General features: G+C 35.5%; 1 protein-coding gene and 1 non-coding gene across 4 annotated transcripts in view; one reads left to right on the top strand and one right to left on the bottom strand.

The window, feature by feature from the left end:
* The window catches only part of MON2 (MON2 homolog, regulator of endosome-to-Golgi trafficking), a 126,886-nt gene that overhangs the window by 37,396 nt on the left and 68,414 nt on the right, over positions 1-21,076 (bottom strand). For all 3 annotated transcript variants that reach the window (XM_073020906.1, XM_008003875.3, XM_008003877.3), the window contains exons 14-24: positions 20,572-20,756; positions 19,014-19,126; positions 18,567-18,671; positions 18,103-18,183; positions 17,954-18,027; positions 17,774-17,864; positions 13,061-13,162; positions 11,263-11,373; positions 9,206-9,381; positions 6,456-6,618; positions 3,102-3,395 (exon numbers count right to left, since the gene is read on the bottom strand). In XM_073020906.1, coding sequence (XP_072877007.1) covers positions 3,102-3,395; positions 6,456-6,618; positions 9,206-9,381; positions 11,263-11,373; positions 13,061-13,162; positions 17,774-17,864; positions 17,954-18,027; positions 18,103-18,183; positions 18,567-18,671; positions 19,014-19,126; positions 20,572-20,756 — 1,495 coding nt within the window. The remainder of the gene's footprint in view (positions 1-3,101; positions 3,396-6,455; positions 6,619-9,205; positions 9,382-11,262; positions 11,374-13,060; positions 13,163-17,773; positions 17,865-17,953; positions 18,028-18,102; positions 18,184-18,566; positions 18,672-19,013; positions 19,127-20,571; positions 20,757-21,076) is intronic.
* Positions 10,574-10,677, top strand: LOC119623951 (U6 spliceosomal RNA). The gene has a single exon (XR_005240052.1). It is a non-coding gene; the product is annotated as a U6 spliceosomal RNA (small nuclear RNA).

Here is a 21,076-nt window from a genome sequence, read left to right as displayed (position 1 = left end):
TAAAATGCATTGATAATATAGCTTAAGTAATAGCATAATGGCAACAGCATAGGAATCTACAAAGTGTTACAAAAAATATACCTGAAAGTCTTATCAATCCCTATATATTGGAGGAAACTGACCAATAAAGGTAATTATACATTCTTTTTTTTTGTTTTTGTTTTTGTTTTAGATGGAGTCTCACTCTATCACCTAGGCTGGAGTGCACTGGCACAAGCTCACCTCACTGCAACCTCTGCCTCCCAAGTTCAAGCGAATCTCCTGCCTCAGACTCCTGAGTAGCTGGGATTACAGGTGTCTGCCACCACACCAGCTAATTTTTGTATTTTTAGTAGAGATGGGGTTTCATCATGTTGGCCAGGCTGGTCTTGAACTCCTGACCTGAGGTGATCTGCCCGCCTCGGCCTCCCAAAGTGCTGGGATTACAGGCGTGGGCCACTGTGCCTGGCCATAATTATATATTCTTAAGTTTATCATGGAATATAAAAAAATAAGGCTGCACACAATGGCTCACATCTGTAATCCTGGCACTTTGGGAGGCCAAGGTGGGCAGATTGCTTGAGCCCAGGAGTACAAGACCAGCCTGGGCAACATGGCGAAACCCAGTCCCTACAAAAAAAAAAAAACCCAAATTAGCCAAATGTGGTGGTATACATCTGTAGTCCCAGCTACTTGGGAGGCTGAGGTGGGAGGATCACCTGAGTCCCCGGGAGAGGTTGAGGCTGCAGTGAGTGTGATCATGCCACTGCGCTCCATCCTAGGCAACAGAGTGAGATACTGTCTTAAATAAAAAATTAAATTAAATTAACTGGATAAAATATAAGACTTGTTGAGGTATCAATGGAGGATCTATGGGGTAATGTATAAAAAAAGAACAAAGCCGGCTGGGCGCGGTGGCTCACGTCTGTAATCCCAGCACTTTGGGAGGCTGAGGTGGGCGGATCACAAGGTCAGGAGATCGAGATCATCCTGGCTAACACAGTGAAATCCCATCTCTACCAAAAATACAAAAAAAAAAATAGCCGGGCGTGGTGGTGGGCATCTGTAGTCCCAGTTACTTGGGAGGCTGAGGCAGGAGAATGGCATGAACCTGGGAGGCGGAGCTTGCAGTGAGCGGAGATCCACACCACTGCACTCCAGCCTGGGTGACAGAGCGAGACTCCTTCTCAAAACAAACAAACAAAACAAAACAAAAAAGCTAAAGGGAGGGGTCCAGGACAAAAGTAGAATTACTGGAGACAGCTCACGCCTGTAATCCCAGTGCTTTGGAAGGCCATAAAGTGGGGAGGATTGCTTGAATACTGGGGTTTGAGAACAGCCGGGGCAATATGGTGAGACTGTCGCTACAAAAAAAAATTTAAAAATTAGCTGGGCTTGATAGTGTGAGCCTATAATCCCAGCTACTCAAGAGGCTGAGGTGGGAGGATCACTTGAGCCTGGCAGGTCAAGGCTGTAGTGTGCTACGATCAGGCCACTGCACTCAAGCCTGCGTGACAGAGAAAGACCCTATCTTTCACTCACAAAAAAAGACCAACTGTAGCCTATGAATAATTTCTGTGTTTCTCAAAGTGGTCTCTGAACTAACCAGCAGCATCAAGCTTCACCCAGGAACCTGACAGAAATGCAAATTCTCAGGCCTCACTCCAGGTCAAAATAATCAGAAACCCAAGTTGGGGGAGGGCTGACAATAGTGGCTCAACAATCTGTGCTTTAACAAGTCTTCAGGGTGATTCTGTTACACTCTAATGTTTAAGAGACTGAAGTAGAAATCAGTTACAGAAAATAAAACAATGCAAGGGGTGTGAGAAAAAAATCATTAAGAATTAGGCAGTAAGAAGATAAAAAATGAAGTTGCTTGAAAGGAAAATTAGAAAAGTATTAGATTAAAAACAAACTGTATGGGAGAATTAAGCATGTTTTCGATCTGAGGAGGAACTATGGGATGGAAATGAAATAGAAGACAGAAGGAAAGAGGGTTTTTTACTATAATACATATAATATTTATCACTTTAAAAAAAATAAAAATTAAGTGAAAAAAGAAAACAGGGCTTTGGATTATTTTATTTGGGAACACAGAGTGTTGCTATTATATTTTTTTGAGACAGCCTTACTGTGTCACCCAGGCTGGAGTGCAGTGACATGATCTTGGCTCACTACAACCTCCACCTCCCAGGTGCAAGAGATTCTCGTCCATCAGCTTCCCGAGTAGCTGGGATTACAGGTGTGCACCACCACACCCAGCTATTTTTTCTTACAATTTTTAGTAGAGATGGGGTCTCACCATATTGGCCAGGTTGGTCTCGAACCCCTGACCGCAGGTGATCCTGCTGCCTCAGCCTCCTAAAATGCTGGGATTACAGGCGTAAGCCAGCATGTCCAGTCCATTAATTTTTTAAGAAGACATTTTGGGGTCTATTAATTTGAAAAACTCACAAAAGCACGTGAAAGGATTATAAACAGAATTTTATTATAATGGAACAGATGGAACAAAAACGAAGAGACTTTCAGCAAAGAGGGAAGGATCACTAATAAACTGCTGATTTTATTAGAAAGTTTCAAAAGAAGAAGAAAATGAAATTGTAATTTAATGAATAAACATTACATGTACAATATACCATTTGGAGGTTACTTTTGTTTGGTGAGTCTACAAGTAAACTTCATTACTATTGATATTCATCTGTTGATAAAATTCTCTTTTGATTATATTTAAATTACATATTTATAAGTAGACCTCAAAAGTAAAACAAACAAAACCCCAAAAGCTTTCCACTCTATTGTAAGAGACTGATTACCCTTTGTTGTTTAGTAACTCCTGGTTTTTACAATTTGGGAAAACGGGGGGAAAAAAGAGAAAGACAAAGGCAGAAATCACAAAAGTGATAATAAGAGATGAAGACAGAAACAGAGATAAGGCTATTAATATTTAATTTGCTCTGTGTGAGGTACAATTTACAGTATGACACAGTTATTATTTCCTGTTTTGTCAAATACACAAATACATGAAATTCTTTAAAAATTAAAAGAAATAAGTTTAACTGAAAAAGTATTAATATATAAGCATGTTTCATTAAAAGCTGATAGTCCAGTCTATTTTACAATACCTTCCAGATAACAGTGTGCCAGGTTGAATGCTGTAATAAAGTTCCATGTGCACCAATTGTAGAAAACAGAGTTTGCCCTGCACTCTTCCTGACAGCAGGACGGGGATCCACACATAGCTCACCCAATTTTGCATAAAGACATAACCACAAGCAATCAAATGGCGGTGCAGGGTGGAACGGCCGATTTAAAACCACTCCTTTCTCTTCTGCCTGCTTTTGCTGTGCTGCCTCTTCCTTATTTAATTCTTTTTCAATAGTTTCCCCTCTTTGGAAAAAATAATCTGAAATATTCCACTAAAAAGCAAAGTAGGAAAATATTAGTTCATTCAAGGTTTTGTTTTAAACACATAAATATGCAACATGTGGCTGTTTTGCCTTTCAGAGTAAAACTTTAAAAACATTACTTCAAATATCTCTTTCCTAGTAGAACAGGTTCAGTGAAAATATCTGACATCTCTGTCACTGACACCTCTGTCAGTGTCTCTACATTATTTTAGGAGAAAGTGGAAAAACAATCTTTTGCTAACTTTTTTTTTTTACTTTTTTATTATAAAAAATGTCAAGAACATACAAAAAACCAAGAATAGTATAATGAATTTAAACATATTGATATATCTACCACCTAAATATAACAGCTGTTAACTATAAAAAATATAACTACAATATCATTATCACACCCTAACAATGTTAACAATTCCTTAATATTGCTTAATAAGTTTGTAATTTCATAAAAGAGCAATCACTGTTACTAAACATACCTTATAATTCATTGTCAACCACAGTACAAATTAATGATAATTATGCCAATGGTTAAAATATAGGGAATCCAGTACTGTGAACATAAATGTAAAACAAAGGAGGTGCTATCCAGCAGTAATTTAAGCAATGCTGAACTAGTCACCCACTTACAATTATATATGCAACATGCTTACATTTTTCCCCATGTAAAAATGGGAAAAATAATAGTAATAGTAAAATACAGTTGTCCCTTGGTATCCAAGGGGAACTGGTGTCAGGACCTCCCACCCCATACCCAAATCCACAAATCCTCAAGTCCATTAAATAAAATGGTGTAGTATTTGCATATAACTTACACACACCCTCCCATATACTTTGAATAATACTAGATAACTTTTAATACCTAACACAAGGTAAATGCTAGGTAACTAGTTGTTATACTGTACTGTTTAGGTATTGACAAGAAAGCCTGTACATGTTCAGTACAGACACAACTATCCTGTTTAAAAAAAAAATTTCTATTTATAGTTGGCTGAATCTACAGATGCAGAAGCCACAAATATTGTGAGCTGAATGTAGGAAGAGCTGAATGCAGTAACTTATCTAGCTTGTGAGGAAAATTTAAAGTTCAAATTTATAAAACTTCTGAATTTTAATACACATTTAAAAGATTCTAAATAATTGCCTTTAAATATATGTTGAAAACAATTCTGTGCATGTTTATTTCATGTAATGTTAACAATTCTCTAAGATTTCATTACAGGGATATCTTGTATTATTGCACTTCTCTTTGTTGTGCTTCACAGATAATTGCAATTTTTATAAATTGAAGATTTGTGGCAACCCTGCATTGAACAAGTCTGTTGGTACCACTTTTTCCAGCAGCATGTGATCACCGTGTCTCTGTGTCACATTTTAGTAATACTTGTATTATTTAACACTTTTAAATTGTTACTCTGTCTGTTATGGTGATCTATGATCCCTGATCTTTGATGTGACAATTGTAACTATTTTGGGGCACATGAGCCGCACCTATGTAAGATGGCAAACTTAACGTGAGTTTTCTGACTGTATCCTCGTCAGGTTGTTTCCTCATCTTTTTACTTCTTCTCAAACCTCCCTATTTCTTGGGATACAACAGCAGTGAAATAGGGGCAATTAATAACCCTACAATGACCTGTAAGTGTTCAAGGAAAAGGAAGAGTCGCACTTCTCTCACTTTCAATCAAAAACTATAAATAATTAAGCTTAGTGAGGAAGGCATGTTGAAAACCAAGACAGGCCAAAAGCTAGGCCTCTTGTGCCAGTAAGCCAAGTTGTGAATGCACAGGATAAGTTCTTGAAGGAAACGAAAAGTGCTACTCCAAAGAGCAAACAAATGAAAAGTACATCATGGCAGGCGCCTGTAATCCCAGCTACGTGGGAGGCTGAGGCAGGAGAATCGCTTGAACCCGGGAGGCAGAGGTTGCAGTGAGCCGAGATCACGCCATTGCACTTCAGCCTGGGCAACAAGAGCAAGACTCTGTCTCAGAAAAAAAAAAAAAAGGAGAAAGAAGAAAGTACACAAGCCTTATTGATGATATCAAGAAAGTTTTAGCTGTCTGGATAGAAGGTCAAATCAGCTACAAGATTCCCTTAAGCCAAAGCCTAATCTAGAGCAAGGCCCTAACTCTCCTCAATTCTATAAAGGCTGAGCAAGGTGAGGAAGCTGCAGAAGAAAAGTCTGAAGCTAGCAGGGGCTAGTTCATGAGGTTTAAGAAAAGACGTTATCACCATAACCTACAAGTACAAGGTGAAGCAGCAAGTGCTGATGTAGAAGCTATAGCAAGTTATCTAGATCTAGCTAAGATCACTGATGAAGGTGGCTACACTGACCAACAGATTTTCAATATAGACAAAACAGCCTTTTTATTTTTATTTTTTACAGAGACAAGGTCTGGGTCTGTCACCAAGGCTGGAGTGCAGTGGTGTGTTCATAGCTCACTGCAGTTTCCGATCACTGGGCTCCAGTGATCCTCCTATCCCAGCCTCCCATGTAGCTGAGACTACAGATATGCACCACCACACACAGCTAATTTTTAGTAGAGACGGAGGTCTCATTTTATTGCCCTGGCTGGTCTCAAACTCCTGGCCTCAGCAATCCTCCCACCTCAGCCTCCCAAAGTGCTGGGATTACAGACATCAGCTACCCTGCCCAGCCTGAAACAGCCTTCTACTTGAAGACGTCATGTAGGACTTTCATGGCTAAAGATAAAAAGTCAATGCTTGGCTTCAAGGCTTCAAAGTACAAGCTGATTTTCTTGTCAGAGGCTAAGGTAATTGGTTCACATAAAAGTCAACTGAAGATTTCCCTTGTGTGTACTATTGTTTACTAAACCCTTTCATGACAAACCCTGTAAAATCCAAACTTCAGCTCGATGTATGAAAATTATTTCAAACATTTTGTTATTAATATTTAAGTGATGTTATTTAATCCTTCACACAGACGTAAGTTTGAAATTTAAAAGCCATATAAACAATTCACAAAGAGCTAAAAGTATATTTGCTTAGCATTTGCTCTCAACTGAATAACAATATTTCTAAATTATATTATATTCTAAGGACAATGATACTTACCAATAAACCTATTGAAGTTAAACTAATATTGAGTTCTTGGTTATGGAGACCAAAGCTACCTGCAACATCTACAACTATTTGCAGGCAAGTACAAGGCATTGTTGGTAGAAAATCTGTCACAACCAACTGAAGACACTGGAATGCAGTTCGTATCAAGGATTCCCTGAAAGTGAAATGTATACAGATGCGCTTATTTTATTTATTTATTTATTTTTGAGACAGGGTCTCACTCTGTCACTCAGGTTGGAGTCCAGGGGTGCGATCATGCCTCACTCTCAACCTCCCTGGATCATGTGATCCTCCCACCTCAGCCTCCCCAGTAGCTGGGACTACAGGTGCACACCCCATGTCTCTTTTTTTTTTTTTTTTGGTGGAGACAGGGTCCCACTATGTTGCCTCGGCTGGTCTCAATTTCCTGGGATCAAGCGATCCTCCTGCCTTAGCCTCCCAAAGTGCTACAATTATAGGCACGAGCTACCACACCCAGCCTTACTTATGCATTTAAAAGAAATGTGTAAAAATACATATCTTACAATAATTTGAAGTACAATTTTATTTTAGAATTTAAACAAGAAACTCCTAATATCGATCATAAAGTATTTTAACATTTACATAAATGTAAAAAAGATATGCTTACTTAAACAAATTAACAAAAACAAAGAAAGAAGCTTACAGGCAATAAGAAATAAAAACAAATTAAAAAATAAAGTATTAATATCATATTACTTCTATTTGTATTTCATAGCAACTAACCAAAGAAAACTTAGACAGTAAATGAGAATAAGTTAGTTACAGTTATTTTTCTCCTCACTGTATCCCTGATATCTTGTACAGTGCCCAGTACATGTAAATACACACAATTTACTGAAAAAGAGTTACTCATTCTTTTATATCCATACTACATCTTATTTAAATATTCAAAGAAATATAAAAATCCACATCCAGTCTGTGAGAAAAGAGTAAATTTTGAATTTCAAATAAATATAAGAAGTATTTCATTTTGGAGAAAAATCCTGGTGGTAAAAAATAATAATAATAAAATGATAAGTAAAATTGCTAATACTCTGAGCGTTTAGTATGTCACATACTTTCTAAGTGTTTTATACCCATTAATTCATTATATCATTACTACAATGCCCTGTTTAACATAACACATTACAGATTGGGAGAAGACACTTAAGCTTGATTTAAGCTGATCTCTTTTCAATTTAATCATCTCAGTATTTTGTAGTATTTAAAGAATTTTATTACTATAAAATTAATGTTCCGTAATATTCTCAAGCATCTTGTTCATCTGTAACTTCTGAACTAGTCATCAAAACGAGACATTGTGTTACTGTAGAATTACAGAAAAAAATCTATCCAATGTCTGTCTGCTGAATCCCTCCACTGCAATCTCCTGCCCCAAAAGTTAAACAATCCATATGTCCCCTCCAAATTTGCTCTTCCTTGTGTATTCCCTATTTAGTTAATGATACTACCATTCCCCACTAAACTGCCTAAATCAGAAATCTAGAAGTCATTCCTGATTTCTATTTTCCCCTATGCCCCTCTACAGTCAATCCGTTAAGAAGCTCAAATCCATCTCTTTTTTCTAGTGAGCACTTGTAGGCATTCTCATTTCCCACCTTCCCTTCCATTCTACTGTCACAGTGATATCTATCAAATTCATGTGATTATGTCATTCCTCTATTTAAAATCCCAAAATGTCTCCCAAATGTATTCTGGATAAATTCAAATCATTTATATAAGTATTATAAGATCTCCTTCATAATTTTGGCTCTGTCCTCCTCCTGCTGAAGGTTTCTTCTTTTATGGCATAACAAACTACAGTCACGTATTGCTTACTGACGAGGATATGTTCTGAGAAATGTGTCATTAGGCGATTCTGTCGCTGTATGAACATCACAGAGTGTACTGACACAAACCTAGATGATACAACCTACTACACACCTGGGCTATATAGTATAGCTTATTGCTCCTGGGCTACAAACCTGTACAGCTTGCTACTGTCCTGAATACTGTAAGCAACTGTAACACAATATAAGTATTTATGTACTGAAACATATCTAAACATAGAAAAGGTACAGTAAAAACAGAGTATTAAAATCTCATGGGACCTCCATCATATATGTGGTCTGTTGTTAACTGAAATGTTAGGCAGTATATAACTATACTTTCTCACTAGGATTCTATGTCTAGGGCGGAAGCTGTTTACCTGTGTAATCAGAATAACTATCACGCATAGTATCTGAAATACACTATGTACAGAATAAATGTTTAATAAATTTAAAAGTAATGAAAAAGTTACTTTAAAGCAATTTCTGACTGCCTAATATACATAGGGAGGTCAAGCCCTAAATGCTATTTCACATCTTATCAAATAATTTATTTATTTTAAGAAAACACAACAACTCAATCTTTAGATGTGTTATAAAACTTGTTAGATTGTTTCATGTATAAGAATCTTGTATTCTTGCATGAATGTCAAATAAAGAGCAATTTTTCCATCTTTCCAAACCAAAGGTGATCCCTAAAAATTGCCTGTAGCCACTTAGGGGTAGAGTTAAGAAAAACTATTATAGATCTTAGCTTTAAGCAGGAAGCGCATACATGAAAAAAAATAACCATTATTTCAAGATTTTAGGATGGAGTCCTTTTCCACCTCTATCACTTTTTGATGTTAATTTTATTTTATTTATATTTTATTTTTCATACATATTTTTTCTTAAATAATTTTAAATACTTACCCTTGATCATTTCTGATTGCTCCCATGACTCCAAGCACTAATGGCCATCCAGGCCCAAGACTGTCTCCCTGACTCTGCAGAATCTGCAACACACATTCTAACTGCTTGAGTCGAATATCTGGATGATTAATATTGGACATCTCCTTTAACGGGTTCAATAAAAGCAACTGCAGCCTCTGAAAAGGGGGCAAGAAACTAATTAGGAAGAGAAGTCCAAAAAGACAAGAAGGCTTTGCTGTTGCTTTTTAAGTTTAAATTCATCTCCATTCAGACTACTATGGGAAATAGAAATTTTTATGTTTTATTCATTTTTTTTTGAAATGGAGTCTCATTCTGTCACCCAGGAGGCTGGAGCGCAGTGGCGCAACCTTGGCTCACTGCAACTTCAGTCTCCTTGGTTCAAGTGATCCTCCTGCGTCAGCCTCCTGAGTAGCTGGGATTACAGGCACGCACCACCATGCCTGGCTAATTTTTGTATTTTTAGTAGAGACAGGGTTTCACCATGTTGGCCAGCCTGGTCTTGAACTCCTGACCTCAGGTGATCTATACACCTTGGCCTCCCAAGGTGCTGGGATTAACAGGTGTGAGCCACCATGCCCGTTTGGAATTTTTCTACTAAAATAAACATCAAATATCATTTATCTAACAGTAATTATTAAAGGCAAATCTATATTTTTAAATAAGAGAAAAAATCAACTTTCAAGAAGTTAGATTTTAGGTAAATGGGAAGTTATCTTACTTTAAAAGATACTAATTGTAGACCCCACAAATAATAGAAAAAAATGTCACTAAAGGAAATATATCTCCACCTATATTTGGAGAGAGGGAATCAATTCCCAATTTCTAAAATGACCTTTCATTTACTTTATTAATGCATATCATATGTATTTAAATGTAAAATTCTCAAGTGTGATGTAGTAATAGAAGCTATAATACTTATAAAAAATGAATAAATATAGCAGGAATTAACAAAGATGACATAAAACCACGAAATTTGTCAGAGAGTTAAAAAAAGCCCTCTGCCTATCCCTTTCAGCATCTGAAAACCCTTCATTCTTAACTTTCTTCTCTCTAGGGGATTCCTTTATTTGGTTCATTCACTGAATAAACATTTCTAATCTTTCACTATGTACTAGGTATTAAGCTGGACGTTAAGGATATCAAAATAAATGGAAAAGGGTGTTATTTTTTCAAAAGAAATTCAAATTGTTGCAGAAGAACATATGAAATAATATCTTTTCTGTCTTGTTCATCATCTTATTCCAGGAGGTATATTCAATAATTATGTGTTAGCTCAATTTCTGGAATACAATTACAATACAATAAGATGATGAGGGCAATTGGAATGGTTATTAAATGCCTCATTCTGTGCTTGCTTCGGTAGTACATATACTAAAATTGAAATGATACAGAGATTAGCACAGACCCCGTGCAAGGATGACATGCAAATTCATGATGTACTCCATATTTTTATTTAAAAAGTTAAAAAATAAATAAATACCTCATTCCTACTCAGTCCTGAAACAATAAAACTTTGGTAGACTTTTTAAAAAGTGGGTACAAATAATAAAGAGAGTCAAGACAAAGAATTCATGATAAAAGTAAACTGTGGAAGTAAAAAATAATTTAAAATTATTTTAAAATAAAAATCTATTTCATTGTGCTTGTTTCTTCTGCCACTTATTTTCTCTCTATGTAAGGGTAGTGAGAAGAAAAAAAAAAAAATCCAGAGACAGGTAAAGACCAAAGCAAAAGAGGCTCCAAAACAACACTTTAGCACTGCATGAAGAGGAAAACTTATGACTGTGAGACCAATATTCCAGGTTATTTAATTTAGTTTAGTGTCATTCACAAGATGTTTAAAATTTTTTATGAAAACAGCCCTAAAAATCTCTTACCTTTTGTAAAAGGTTCAGGGTCCACAAATAAAATAGAATATTAAGTTAAAAACCCTACTTTTAGAATATGATCTACTTGATAAATTAAGAAAAAAATCACAGGTGGAGGAGGATAATTTTATATTGAGTATTCTTTTTAAAAAGTAAGGTTTTTATTACCTGGTTTTGTGAGAGTGGAGGATCATGGTTAAATGTTAATCCTGCTTTAATAAGGGAAGTTAAAGCTTCTGCTCCCCATTCTCTCATTCGAGAGTTTGGATGCTGGCAGACCTGAAGGTATATAAAATTAAGTTTAATTTGTATACTTAAGCTATGAATCACATATCAATTTTACATTTTAAAAGTTATATCAAATGTTCAATAAGGGTTGGAAGAAAAATTACACCCAAAATGTAAGTTAGCTTACCTTCTGTATAAGGGCAAGAGCAAGCAATAGAGAGACAGAAGAAAAAAGATGAAACTAAAACAATTCACAGAAAAGAAAGGATTTCATAGCAGTAAATTATATATCAGGGTAAACAAGAGAAGCAAGCTAATACCAAGGTTCTTAATTAAGTTTACCCTCATTAATCAAATAATATGTCACAGAGTTGCCCTTTGATGAGACCATCCATTAAAGAAGTCATCTGCATATAGCCTTTAATCATTCATAAAAGTAATTCCAATAAAAAGGGGGGAAAGCTCATGTACATCTGTTTTTCTTATTTATTATTATTATTTTTGAGACACGGTCTCTCACTTTGTTACCCAGCCTAGAACGCAGTGGCGCAATCACAGCTCACTGTGTGCGGCATCAACTTTCTGGGTTCAAGGAATTCTCTCCATTCAGCCTCCCAAGTAGTTAGAACCATAAGCATATACCACCAAGCCCGGAGAAGTTTTTAAATTTTTTGTAGAAATGGTGTCTCCCTGTGTTGCCCAGGCCGGTCTTGAACTCCTGGGCTTAAGCAATCCTCCCACCTCAGCCTCCCAAAGTGCTGGGATTATAGGTGTGAGCTACTGCAGCCAGCCTGTTTTTTTTTCTAAGAATAATACCTTTCCTAGGTTTCAAAATAACACAAAAGAACTATGGTAACCCAAACCTAAACTGTAAGTAAATACATGTACTGGCAGAAGTAGCTTGTTTTTAAGCAGAAACTATTTATTAAGAATTACCTCAGTCTGAATGTAAGACAATGTAAATCCAGGTAAAATTCTCCAGGACTATCTATAGTTAGTGTTAACAAACAGGTTTTTCCCTTCGCAGAAAGCTCTCTCATAATCAAGGCTAGGCGCATTGGCTCATGCCTGTAATCCAAGCACTTTGGGAGACCAAGGCGGGTGGATCACCTGAGGTCAGGAGTTCCAAGACCAGCCTGGCTAATATGGTTAAATCCTGTCTCTACCAAAAATACAAAAGTAAGCCAGGTGTGCTGGTGAGTGCCTGTAATCCCAGCTACTCGGGAGGCTGAGGCAGGAGAATTGCTTGAACCTGGGAGGCAGAGGTTGCAGTGAGATCTTACCACTGCACTCCAGTCTGGGTGATGGAGTTAGACTCCATCCCAAAAAGGAAAAAAAAAAAAAAGCTATCTCCTGATGATAGCAAAGGCTATAAATGAGTGCTGTTTACTATTAACTGTATGCCTCAACTGCCTTGAAGTTTCAGAACTACCTGAAACTGAGGTGGATCAAGAGACTGTATAATAAAAGAAAGGGGTCTCAAGCTAACGGCTGATTTCACAGATATTTCTCACTTTAGAATGTCACCATTTTCAGCCAATAAAAGCAACCAATTCCTTCATCAAATAAATTACAAAACAACTTTAGTCCTTGATAAAATGTACAAACATAAGTATGTACACGGTCAGGAAAGGGGGAAAAAAGTTAATGCTGATTTTTCAAATGGCTATCTAGAATCATTAGTTCAGTGTGCAAATGTTTATTAAAAAATTAAATGTACTTAAGAAAGAGAATTTACCTCAAGTAGATGGCCAGTCAGAGGTCTCCACAGAATTTCTATTCGGTGCATATTAACTAAACCAGTTTCCAACAATTTGGCAACAGCAAAAAGAGATGGTTCCTAAGGAGAAAATACATTGTATTTTGATAGTATAAAGAGAATTCTGAGCAATTAGACTATGAATAAAACTAAGAATACTCTGAAAAGCATGATTGAAATTAAAATGAGTGGTTAATATAAAGTTAACAATAAATATAACAAAACCTCAGTTATCAAAGACAGGCCTTCCTTCCAACCTTAAGTATCCAAAATAGCTCCTAATTAGAAAATTTGGTTAGGAAAAGAATGCTTTAATAGGGAAGGTATGAAAATCCAAAAATTATACTAGATAACATAGAATGGCTAGTCTTCCGACCAGAAGGAAAGAAGGATTCTTATCAGCAGTCTTAAAATGACCAGGTTTTATGTGTGAATGTCAAGAAGTAGGGAAAAAGAGACAACAGAGATAAAAGAAAAGGAAAATGAAATCGAGTATAGCAGAGATCAGGGCTGTCAGTCCAGAACAGGAGAGGACACGAAGACAAAACAATTTTCTATAGTCCCTGACATATCAATAATCAGAAAGGGAACCAGGGTACATTATACATGGCTAAATTAGAGCACTTGGTCCATGTGTCACAAGAATGGTTTCAGAAAAGATCAAAGGGCAGTTATCTCTAATCCAATATTAATGAAGGTGATAAACATGTTTAAATGCAAATTCAGCTGATGAAAGCCATGAGTATTTTTGGGTGGATGGCTGTGGTATTTCAAACAGAGACATTGTATTAGAAAAAAGACAAGACAACTGAATAAAAAAGCCAATTAGGAGAATAATTTTTAAAGAAAAAGATTTTTTAGCAATCTATATTCTTAACATTTTTACAGTGCTGATAAAAATCTAACAGGGAAATGTGTGATAATATCTTCCTTTCTAGCAGAAGCCAGTGAACCAAGTGTACTGGGGTTTTAAGAAAATATGGTCAGGTTGACCCTTCCTGCATGTGCTAATGTGGCATGCACCCTAAACATTTTGGTGGTAGAAAAAATCATGATTCTAGGCAGAGTATGGTATAGTAGTTAAGATGATGTCTATGAGGTTTTAACTGGGATCTCATCTCAACTCTACTACTTAATAGCTACATAATCGTGGGTAACCTATGTATCTCTTCTGAATGTTTTTATTTTTTAAACCTAAAAAATGAAGATAATAATAATATAGAAAACTATCTAATATTAGAAAGTGCCTGGCATATAAGTTGCCCCACAATGTTGCCTAATATTACTTCTTTATTCCTCTTTTTCCTCTTACTTATTTTAATTAGGACATACTCAGGAATCATGTAAAAGAGTATGTATAGGTGTCCAAAGCTCACACCTGAAGATTCTTATTCAAAAACCTAGAATGTGGTCCTTGCATTTGCATTTTTTAAAAAACTACATAACTGTTTCTGATGCACACCAAAATTCAGCAAAGTATTTAAGAACAGAGCTTTGGAATGAGACATACGTGGGTTCACATCTAAGCTCTTCCAATAAGTAAGTACGTACATCAGGCAAGTCACTTAAGCTATTTTTCATATTTTCATCTGTAAAAAGGGTGTATTACCACTAAATCTCACAGAGTTGCTTTAAATGATAAAATAAGTTAGTGCTTGGCATACAGTAAACAGTGAACAACAGCTGCTTTAATATTTTTGTTGTTGTTATACTGTGCTTGTCAATGTAACTATGAAAGTATAATCTTCTAAGAAAGATTTTGCAAGTTTCATTTTTTTATTATTTTATTATTATTATTTTTTTTGAGACAGAGTTTCTTTCACTCTGTTGCCCAGGCTGGAGTGCAATGGCACAATCTTGGCTCACAGCAACCTCCACCTCCCGGGTTCAAGTGATTCTTGTGTCTCAGCCATGAGAACAGCTGGGATTATAGGTGTGCACCACCATGCCAAGCTAATTTTTGTACTTTTAGTAGAGAAGGGGTTCCCCATGTTGGCCAGGCTGGTCACAAATTCCTGGCCTCAAGTGATCCACCCACCTCAGCCTCTCAAAGTGCTGGGATTACAGGCGTGAGCCACCACGCCTGGCCTCCAGGCTTTATCTTAAGTTACTTCCTCAACACATTGGCACAAATTCCTGAAATGAGGATCAAAAACGAGATGCTAACCACTTTAAAGCAACACCTAAAGAACACTGATATATACGTTTAATCCCTAGAATATTTAACTCACTCAGAACAGCCGATTTATATGATTTAGTATTTTTTCAATACTATAGAAATTTTCCCACTAATTTTAATATCTGTACATTTATGATAATTTTTGTAGATGGCACAACTGAATAAACTGTACAGCCTCCATCTAAAAATATAAGGCTTATGTTGAATACTTTTCTAAAATTTATACTTGAATATTTTTATAAAGTTTTCATTTCTGTTCCATATTTACTTCACTTTACAAAATTAAATCCTAAAATGGAGACATGTAAATCCATTTTCAAAGAAATTATCTCCATTTTACTCAGCGTATCCATTTTCTCAACAATCGTTCTTCCCAAGCCTTCCTTAAAATTCGTATCTGTTCCTACCACTCTCTGAAATTGCACTATTCAAGGTTAAAAATAAACGATCAATCATCGTATCTCCTATTTTTTTCTTATAGCTAATGATTTCTTACAATATTTTTCTTTTGATTTACATTAAACTGCCCTTTCCTACCTAAAGCCTACCAATCTTTCAATATACATCTCCAATCACACTAGTTCATCTTGATTAATCTTAGTTCATCTTAATAAAAATATATACCAATAACATCTTATGTAACAAGAAACTAAAAATTAAGAGAATAAGTCTCATGTCATTTAATATCTATATTATTTATTGAGACTCTCATACCATCGTAACTGTCACTTAACTATGAACCAAGTAGTTTATATGCTCTTTGAAAGTAGAAACCTCATATTTCTTAATATCTGTGAGCAGAGTGCCATGTACACAGTAAGCCTACTGTGCTTGTTGAATAGATACATAAATTCTGAAAACATTACCATATAAGCTTGCTTCGATTTCATTAAGGTACTTTATTAAAAATACTATAGTTTTGTGTTAAGAATTAATCTCAAATATGTAAAATTATTAAAGGTATTAAGAAATTAATTACTTCATTATATATTATTCTTGCCTTGATTTAGAGCAAACTATAATACATATTTTCTTTTTCTTTTTTTTTTTTTTTTGAGACAGAGTCTTGCTCCATCACCAGGCTGGAGTGCAGTGGCACGATCTCGTCTCACGGCAACCTCCGTCTCCCGGGTTCAACTGAGCATGTCCAGCTAGTTTTTGTATTTTTAGTAGAGACGGGGTTTCACCATGTTGGCCAGACTGGTCTCGAACTCCTGACCTCAAGTGATCCGCCCACCTCAGCCTCCTGCAGTGCTGGGATTACAGGCGTGAGCCACCACGCCCAGCCATAATACATATTTTCAAACACCCGCATGTTTATATAATTATCTAGCTATGTACTATAATAAATGAAACTATGCTCTAATGAGACTTTCTTTACCAATCTTTAAATGAGTCACAAAAGTCAAGATGACAAGCCACAGTACACAGAATTACACTAAAGGACTAGGTGGACGGCTGGGCGCGGTGGCTCACGCCTCTAATCCCAGCACTTTGGGAGGCCGAGGTGGGCGGATCACGAGGTCAGGAGATCGAGACCATCCCGGCTAACATGGTGAAACTCCATCTCTACTGAAAATACAACAAAAAAATGAGCTGGGTGTGGTAGCGGATGCCTGTAGTCCCAGCTACTTGGGAGGCTGAGGCAGGAGAATGGCGTGAACCCGGGAGGCGGAGCTTGCAGTGAGCTGAGTTCGCACCACTGAGCTCCAGCCTAGGCAACAGAGGAAGACTCTGTCTCCAAAAAAAGAGGACTAGGAAGACAACACAATTTTGAATGCTACAGTTAGATGTTAAACAAATTACAGCTTTTTAATCATATTTTGGGCTATTTCCACTGATTTGTAAATAGTCAAACTATATTTATTGATTTTAAAATGTGGAAAGCATTTTGTTTTAAATAATTATTTCTAAGATATAAATAAACCCAACTGTTCCTGTGCTTTCCAAGTATAACATAAAGTGATATTTTTAGTAGTACAGAAAGAAATGTTCTTGAATGTTAATATTCAAAAGTACTGTTTTATTCATTTAATCAATGAACAAATAAAAATTTAAATTTTCAAGATAAGGAGAATCATTGCCTTTAGAAAGAAATGATTAGCTCCTTACTTTCCATCCCAATGAAGGCAAGGGAAACTGAGACAAACATCCTTTCATTTAAATCTTATATTACCCCAATTATAAATTGTAATTACAAGTATTATCACAACATTTTATATAAATTATAAAACTGTATTACATTATTTTATAAAAATATTTTTAGATGTTCAATATATAAGAGAAATGAACACAACCTAAAATCATATGACATATTTAGACATCCCGCAAGCCAAATCATGTCCTTTTTACTCCTCCTTCAACAAATAACCGTAAGTGGTAAAAACCCAACAGAGTATGGTTAGCATACAAGCTGAGTGTTAGTCCTACTAGTGAAACACTAAGATCAAAATGGATGCGCATCTTATATAACTAATGTATCATATTTAAAACAGAAAGATAGAATATCACACCTTATTATTTCCATAGGCCATATCCATTGCTTCTAGAGACAAGGAGCAAAGCGCATTTATTAAATGATGCAGTGATACATCATCAAGATACCTTAAAAGGAAATGAAAAAATAAGACATCTTGATCTAAAATATATAACTAATAACAATGTTTTTATCAATTAAAAAAACTGACTCTTACTGTGAGCTTTCAAACAATCTTGAAAGTATATTGGAAATCACTGGTAAATCTGTCATCACTGCTGTTGTTAGAACCTGAGAAGAATAAAATTAAATGTAATATATGACACTTTGGGATGCACTGATTGGGTAAGAAAGACTAGAGCTTACTGTACTGGGTCCTTCTACAGCTCTCCCAGGTTTCAAGGCACCGCCACTACTAGGCTTTAATCCCAGAATCCATACAAGATGCTGTAAAATAAAAAAAAAATCAAAACAAAGTTTACAAAAGTATAAAAATTCTAATAACTAAAATTAAAATCAGTAGTAACTTCTAGTAACCAAAACTAAAATCTGTAGTAGGTTTTTAAAACCTAAAACTAAAATAACTAATTAACATTCGCATAAAATAATTAATTATATCATAGGCGGCAGAGCTTAGGCCATTATGAGAAGCATTCCACCACTTCCTACAATATGAGTCACATCTTTTTCCCTTTCTAATTTCACTTTTTTCATACTTACTATCTATTTCTAGGCCTTTCCAAAACATCAAGAGGCGCTGCTTAGTCTAACTGTTAGCAATTACATATAAAAACAACACTAATCTCTGAGCCAGACACTATATAACATACCTGAAGAGTTGCCAAGACAAGTTGCCATGATGTTCCAAGAACAGCCCCATGGCAATGCGCCAAGTTAAGTAAAGTCCTCATACACTGGATATTTTTGGAAGTCAGCTATATTTTAAAAAGGATACATTTTCAAGAATTGTTATATATTCTTAAAAATCAAAAGCTTGTAAAGTAGCATTAATGTATTAAAAGATTTTTTTAAAGAAAAAATTAAGAAAAAGATTTGGAAGGTTTTATAAGGAACAATTCATTTGATTAAAAGTTGTATTATCATATTGGTTACAATAATGTCAATTGCATAAACTAGTTTCTTCTACTTTAAGAAAGAAGTGCTAGTAAAAGAAAGTAAATAAATGTGATGATACATTTTGGCAAACACAAAGACAGGTACAACAGGTTTCCTTGTTAATAGCTAATTGATAACCAAGAAAAAAACAAGTACATTACCATTACTGTCCCTTGAGGCTGGACTGCTAAAGGCTGACCCACTGCCACAACTTGTTGGTGAGATTCACTTGATGGACTTATCATCATAACACTTTGGCCCTGAACAGAATATGCTAGAAGACAAAGGAAAGGCTAAATAATTAAAATATATTTTTATATTGCATTTAAAATAATGTTATATTTAAAGTTTCATTAAACAAAGTTTAGCCATACACTTATTTAAATATCAGTAATACTTAATGTCTATATGCAAACATTTAAAAAACTCATGAGGGGCTGGGCACAGTGGCTCACACCTGTAATCCCAGTCATTTTGGGAGGCTGAGGCAGATAGATCACTTGAGGTCAGGAGTTCAAGACCAGCCTGGCCAATATAGTGAAGCCCTGACTCTTCTAAAAATACAAAAATTAGCCAGGTATATTGATGCACTTCTGTAGTCTCAGCTACTCAGGAGGCTGAGGCAGGAGAATTGCTTGCATTCATGAGGCGATGGTTGCAGCGAGCCAAGATCTGGGTCACTGCATTCCAGGGTGGGTGACAGAGCAAGACTCTGTCTCAAAAAAAACACGCACACACAGAAAAACTTCATGAGGTACGAAAACCAAGACAAGTTAAGCAAATATTAAGTAACTTTCTATATAACATAAAATTATATAACTTTGGTAGATTTCTTCATAAGCAATACAAAAGTAGAACACATTAAGTATTTTAAATATGTATCCCTGGTATGCTTTTTAAGTTAGAGACCAATACATTTTCAGTTTGAAAACTGAATATTAGCCTGTAATACCAACTACTTGGGAGGCTGAGGCAAGACTGCTTTAGCCCAGTTCGAGATCAGCCTGGGCAATATAGCGAGACCCTGTCTCATTAAAAAACATATAAACAAAAAACCCTAAATACTACACTGAAATTTATATTACATATAACAAACAAGTATTTTCAAAGAATTCAGCAAGAAAATAAGTTTTCGAATGTGAGTTTAACCTAAGTGGTTGCAAACATTACTGTTCTACTAGTTCCATTAAAAAAAAAAAAAAAATCACCATTTCAACGGTATCTCATACTTTACAAAGGACTTCCAGATTTATCTTATTTTACTCTCACAATTATTGTTTAAAATCGGTATTACAAGTTGAGTATCCCTTATCCAAAATGCTTAGGATCACAACTGTTTCAGATTTCAGATTTCTTCAGATTTTTGAATATTTATATTATATATACTGATGCATTTATTTGCATAATATCTTTGTAAATACTTACGTTTGCATTATATACCTATTCACATTATATATTTATTCAATGAGCATTTCCTTTGTCATGTTAGTGCTCAGTAAGTTTTAGATTTTGGAGCATTTTAGATTCTAGATTTTTGGATATCCCAACCCCACCCTCTACCCCCAACCCATATTTTTAAAGAGCTCTAAGGGACATTAATTTCCCCAAGGTCACAGAGTCAGTATGTGAAAAAGCAGAGACTTAAACTCAGATGTCTATAATCTGTCTATACCATATCATCCCACTACATAGAGATAATTTTGAGTAAGCCTGTCTTACATTTGTTGGAAAGTGTAGCTGCAGTGGTGGTATTCAATACAGTAAGAGCATAATGGGGAGGCAGGGAACCTTTGCATATTGCAGTTATAAAGGCATCTCTTGAAGTTACAAGGCCCAGTCTTCCACAAAGAGCAGCCATCGTCAGTTCAGCTTTTAAAATATTCTCAGTGGCAGCTTCATCTGTGCTGAAAAGAAAGTATTTTATTTAATCTGATTAACTTATTTTTAATTACATTGTAAAGCATGATGTGGAATTAAGTATTCAGTGAAGTTTTAAGAAAATCTATACAAAAATGTTGTCAAAATAATACCAATATACTTAAGAAGGAATTTTAATCTATTAACATAACCTGAAAAATTTGAACTAGGTAAAAGCAATTAATAATAACACATGCATTTATTACTGAAGAAAATGACCAAGAACATAAAGATTTAGCTTAAAATATCAAGCATTTTGAAATCAGTAAATTTTTAAATCCTAAAGAAAAACAACAAAGAAATTAAA

This window comes from Chlorocebus sabaeus, chromosome 11, assembly GCF_047675955.1.
Source record: "Chlorocebus sabaeus isolate Y175 chromosome 11, mChlSab1.0.hap1, whole genome shotgun sequence".
Classification (NCBI taxonomy): Eukaryota; Metazoa; Chordata; class Mammalia; order Primates; family Cercopithecidae; genus Chlorocebus; species Chlorocebus sabaeus.
This window is presented reverse-complemented; position numbering and strand designations above follow the sequence as displayed.